Raw genomic sequence first — 5,995 nt, forward strand, 5'->3', positions numbered from 1 at the left:
GGAAAAGAAGGTCTGTATCTACCACCAGATCCAATGGCTAAAGCAGTGGTGGAATTTCCTAAGCCAGATGGTTCTAAAAAGGTTGATGTGACTCTCAATGCTTTTGCTGAAGAAAAATCAAAGCTAAAAGAGAAAATGGAAACAAAGGGAGATAAAAGATTTGCAGAGGAAAAGAAAGTTTTCATGGCCAAGGAAGCTCAGGGTACTTCAAACAGAAGGAAGAATAACAGAAAGGTAAATCAACCCAAAATCATACCTTCCACAACCATTAAACAAACCTCTGAAATCACCAAAAGTTCCTCACCTCAAACCACCAAACCAACAGATGTTGAGACACCTGTTGTATCAACAGCTGTTGATACTTCAGTGGTTTCAATAAATGTTGTGTCAACCACTGCCCTTATCATCTTACCAATCACCACTCCATCCACAAATACACCACCAAACTCAACACTTCCAATCACTCCAATACTCAAAAAGAACAAGGTTAACAAATGTCATACCTGAAGATGACATTGTACCTTCACCATTTCCAGTTTCTTCACAACCTCTGATCATATCTGATGTTTTGAAAAACACCATCATTTACCCGTGTGCTTTGTATTTTATTTTTATAGTTTTTGAGTCATTTGTAGTCTTTATACAGTCGTATTTGATTAGTTTGTGTTTTAACAGGTCCTGATGCAGATGGAGCAAAAATGAGTAAGAATTAAATAACCAGCCAGTTAGGCATAGTAGAATACCAGTGACCGAATCGAAATCACAGCCATTTTCTATGAGCAGACAAAGCCTGCTAAAATCGCAGCCCATTGTCTAGCCCTATTTAAAGATATATATATATATATATATATATATATATATATATATATATATATAGGGAGAAGATCATGCGAGAACCACCTCTTATTGTGAGAACCGCGAGAACCAATGTGAACACACCAAAAATGCCTAAAAAATAGCTAAAAATCACACAAAAAAATTTTTATAAAAAAATCGCTACTTTTCGAAGCCAAAAAAAAAATTAAATTTTTTTTTTAAAAGAAAAAAAAAATTTTGGCTTCTAAAAGTAGCGATTTTAACATAAAAATATTAAAAAATTCAAAAAAAAATTTTAGATTTTTTTAGATTTTTTTAGATTTTTTTAGGTTTTTTGGGGGTTTAGTTTTTAGCATTTTAGCTTGGGGGGTGGGGGGTTTAGGTTTTTGGGGGGTGGGGGAGGGGGGTTTAGGTTTTTTTTTTTTTTTTGGGGGGGGGGGGGGTTAGGTTTTTTTTAGGTTTTTTAGCATTTAGCTTGAGGGGGGGGGTTAGGTTTTGGAGGGGGGGTTAGGTTTTTTTTGAGGGGGGGGGGGTGGGGGTTAGGTTTTTTTAGTTTTTTTTTAGTTTTTTTTAGCTATTTTAGGTTGTGTTCACATTGGTTCTCAAGGTTCACACAAAAAGGGTGGTTCTCGCATGAGCCCCTCCATATATATATATATATATATATATATATATATATATAATATATATATATATAGTGGAAGGTTTAAATGAGAAGAATTTTTTTGTAAGAAGAAAAAGTAAGAAGTTTCAACCATAAGAATGCTTCATTTTACTTCATTTAATATTTGTATTTAATTTTAATATAAGGGTATATTGGTAAATTTACTAAATCATTAATGTGTATTCTTCCCATTTAATAACTAGCTAAATTAAATTTGTAACTCCTTTTCAAAATATATATATATTTTTTCAAAATTTAAAAAACAACTTAATTTAAAGTGTAGAATAAATTAGTAGATGTGTAGGATAAATCACGAGTTGCGTAGGATATATTACGAGGTGTGTAGGATAAATTTCGACTGTGTAGGATAAATTCTATAATGTGTAGGGTATATGTGGGAAAATTTTGATATGTGTAGGTTTTGTAGATTATATGTAGGATAATTAATAATTAGTTGACTAATTAATTAAAGAGAGAAAAAAATAATTATATGAGTCATAAATGAAATAGTATTTTACTAATATGCCCTTTCTTCTTTTTCTTCTCACATTAAATTTTTCTCAAATGAACCTTCCCCTATATATATATATATATATATATATATAATATTGGGGCTGCTAGAATGAGAACCACCCCGAGTTGTAAGAACCGCGAGAACTACACCCCACGGAGCGCCGTTCGCCTATGATTTTTTTTTACAAGTAGATGTGTGTATTATAAACACAGCCGTAAAAAATCATGGCGAACGGCGCTCCGTGGGGTGTAGTTTTTTTACACCACAAGTTTGGGTTTTTAATTTTTTTTCTTTTTTTCTTTTTTTTTCACCAAACTTGTGGTGTAAAAAACTACACCCCACGGAGCGCCGTTCGCGCATCATGATTTTTTTACGGATGTGTTTATAATATACACATCTACTTGTAAAAAAAAAATCATGGGTGGCGAACGGTCGCTCCGTTGGGGCTGTTAGGTTCTCGCGGTTCTTACAACTCGGGGTTGGTTTGTTCATTCTAGCGGCTGCCCTATATTATATATATATATTATTATTATTATATAAGTAGTATTATATATATAGGGTTGGCTATATAGAAACCCTAAAATATTTAAGAAACCCGGAAAACCTCAAAAGCCTCCCGACTTTTTTTTTTGAAAAAAATAACACATGTAAGTATACATGTTTTTAAGAGTTTTGGGCCAAAAAATCAAAAAAGCGCCGAAGGGTTTTTTTTTTTAAAAAAAAAACAAATTTCAGCAACTTTCAGCATTTTTGTCTAACACATGTTAGGCAACCGGACATTGCTGAAATTTGTTTATTTTTTTTAAAAAAATCCCTTCGACGCTTTTTTGTTTTTTTTTGGCCCAAAACACTTTAAAACATGTATATTACATGTGTTATTTTTTTCAAAAAAAAAAAAAAAATGTCAGGAGGTTGGGTAAAAATGGGGGGAGATTTGAGTTTCCAGAGTTTCCTAAAAATTTAAGGGTTTTCTGTCTAGCATTCCCCTATATATATATATATATATATATATATATATATATATATATATATATATATATATATATATATATATCGAAAAAAAGATATATTATAGTTATTTATTCCTTGTAAACAATTAAAAAAAAGAAAAAAAATGTCATGGACATAAGTCCATGTGTACGTAAAAGTGCAATTTAAAGGAAAAGAAATATGTGGGCTTAGGTCTTGGGGTTAACGGCTCCAACACTTTTTGAGGAGATCCATTGAATGAATTTCAAGGATTGTCCTTTATCTTTATACCCATTTTCAGGCGTTGTTCTTTATGTTCAAAATTGACGAGTTTTGTCCTTTATGTTTTCATATCATACATGTTTTGTCCTTTAGGCCTAACTCAGTTAGTTTTTTCAGTTAAATTTGGTCATATGCTTTGTACATGAGAGCACTTTTGTCAATTCAAAGGTAAGTTCAACGGCAGATTTACAGCTCAAAGCTTCTGCAACCTTTGAATTGACAAAAATGCCCTCATGCGCAAAGCACATGACCAAATTTAACTGAAAAAAACTAAGGCCTAAAGAACAAAACGTGTATAATATGAAAACATAAAAGGACGAAACTCGTCAATTTTGAACATAAAGGACAACGCCTGAAAATAGGTATAAAGATAAAGGACAACCCTTGAAATTCACTCAGATCCATATAAATAGATACATGCATACATAGAAAAGGGGACACTGAGAAAACCTACATTAGACGGCACACATCAAGAATAGACACAGAGGCTTTTGGACGCAAGAAAGAAATAAAAAAGAGTGAAGACTTCAAGAAAAATAGATTAAACTTCATTGCTTTTATTCAGGTTAGACTTGTTTTACTGTTTTTCAGTTTATTCGAACACGATACAATGAACCTGTTTTCTAAATTAGGCTGGAAGGTATGGTTTGGCTCATCCCCATCGGGATGAGCCTCCACGTAGGCGCCACGTAGGCGGCTAGCATGGGATGAGCCAAAATGAAGATGGAGGGGGATGGAGGATGGAGCCCCACCACATCCTTTAACTTTTATTTTTTATAAAAAGTATTTAACATTTAAATAAAAATACTACATAAAGGAAGATAATAAAATCCATTACATAAAAAAAATAAAAATTACATAACCTAAAAAAAAAAAAAATACGCTACCTAAAATTTGGAAAAAAAAGACTAGATTTAAAAATTTAAAACAAACACACTACTCGTCTTCGTCTTCGTCTTCGGCTCCGTCACCCTCCACAATGTTAACGTTGTTCCAAATATGTTCTACCAAATCTTGTTGAAGGTTTGCATGCGTGAAGTCGTTTGTTAGCGAGAACGAGTTTAAATCCTGTTGTGGGGGATCAACCGGGACAGTGTTCCCCCAAGATGCATTCTCATCATACTCACAAATCGCCCGACCTTCGTCTTCAATAATCATGTTATGGAGCAAAATGCAAGCGTACATACAAAGACGCAGCCTTTTTGGGGTGAACGCACGTGCCCGTTGTGCAACGATGGCCCATTTTTTTCGTAAGACACCAAAAGCGCGTTCGATGTCTTTTCTTGCAGCTTCTTGACGCTTGGCAAATTTTTTTCGTTTTTCGTCCTCGGGATACGGAATAGTCTTCACAATTGTAGACCAAGACGGATATATCCCGTCAGCAAGATAATACCCACGTCTATACTCAACCCCAGAAACTGTAAAACTTGTGTCCGGTCCCGTTCCATTAACGACATCGGTAAAGATGGCCGATTGGTATAACACGTTGAGGTCGTTGAGTGAACCAGGGAGACCAAAGAAAGAATGCCATATCCACAAATCTTGTGATGCCACAGCTTCAAGTATCACAGTTGGATAGCCGTGATCACCTCGCGTATATTGGCCGCGCCACGCAGTCGGGCAATTATGCCACCCCCAATGCATACAGTCAATGCTACCAAGCATTCCCGGAAACCCGTGCCTTGCTTCATGCGCTTGGTACAACTGTTGAACATCATACGCGTTTGGTTTCCGCAAATATTTTTTGCTATACAGTTTCACCACATTATGGCAAAACCGATACAAACATTCCCGCGTAGTTCTTGCCGACATCTGTAAGTACTCGTCCAAAGCGTCGGCCACTGTCCCGTACGCCAGTTGTCGAATGGCCGCAGTACACTTTTGTAACGTTGTAAACCCTTCATAATTTCGAGCATCAGGACGTTGCGTGAAAAACGGGTCTAGGCCCGCCAAATCATTGGCAATCCTTGTGAATAAGCGGCGACTCATTCGGAACCTGCGTCTAAAAATGTCGGCGTTGTAAAGTGGCTCATCCGAAAAGTAATCGTTCACCAATTTCTCGTGCGCTCCTGTCGTATAAAATATATAAGTACGAGATAAAAAAATTAAGGACAATGAAATTTTGTAATGAAAACCTTGGCGGTCTCTGTTAATGCGTATTCGTCTGGTAATAACATTTTCACCAATTTCTTCCTCTTCCTCTTCGTCTTCCTCTTCCTCTTCGATTAAAATCTGTCCCGCCCGTAGTAGAACAGCGTTTGCGAAAAACATCTCCTCTTCGTCATCCGAAGACGAGGGCCACCAAGGATTAGAAGCCATTGTGGGTAAAAGGATATTTTTTTTTATAAAAGTAGGGAGAAATTGGTATAAAATTGAGAGTGTTTTGGGTTGAAAGTGGGGAAATAATATTGAAAGTGGTTGAATTTATAGGAAAAAATGAATTTTTTTTTTATTAAAAAACTAGCCGTTAAACGGCTATATGGTTTGAATTTTGGGGCGGCACACCCGTCTTGGGCACACCGGTTGTGATGATTGCCGGGCCAGGGGGGCGGTGTGGGGGTCCGGCGCCGGGCCAAGCCGGGCCAAGCCGGCCCCCATACCTTCTGGTCTTAGTAGACTTTAAATTTATTTTTGTTTCGTTCTTGACTATGAGCGACTAAACTTTTTATGGTTTCCTAGGGTTGATGAACTAGACGATTTGTTTGAATGATTAACTTTTGGTTTTGAATGAATGTGATGATTTACATGTC

At 36.0% G+C, this 5,995-nt stretch overlaps 1 protein-coding gene across 1 annotated transcript; it reads right to left on the reverse strand.

The window, feature by feature from the left end:
• Window positions 1-4,181: 4,181 nt before the first annotated feature.
• LOC118487568 (putative nuclease HARBI1) lies at window positions 4,182-5,564 on the reverse strand. The gene is made up of 2 exons (XM_035984513.1): window positions 5,381-5,564; window positions 4,182-5,314 (listed from the first exon to the last, which is right to left on the reverse strand). Exons 1-2 carry the CDS (start codon window positions 5,562-5,564, stop codon window positions 4,182-4,184), a joined length of 1,317 nt encoding a protein of 438 aa, XP_035840406.1.
• Window positions 5,565-5,995: the final 431 nt, after the last annotated feature.

Source organism: Helianthus annuus, chromosome 15 (assembly GCF_002127325.2).
Source record: "Helianthus annuus cultivar XRQ/B chromosome 15, HanXRQr2.0-SUNRISE, whole genome shotgun sequence".
NCBI lineage: Eukaryota > Viridiplantae > Streptophyta > Magnoliopsida > Asterales > Asteraceae > Helianthus > Helianthus annuus.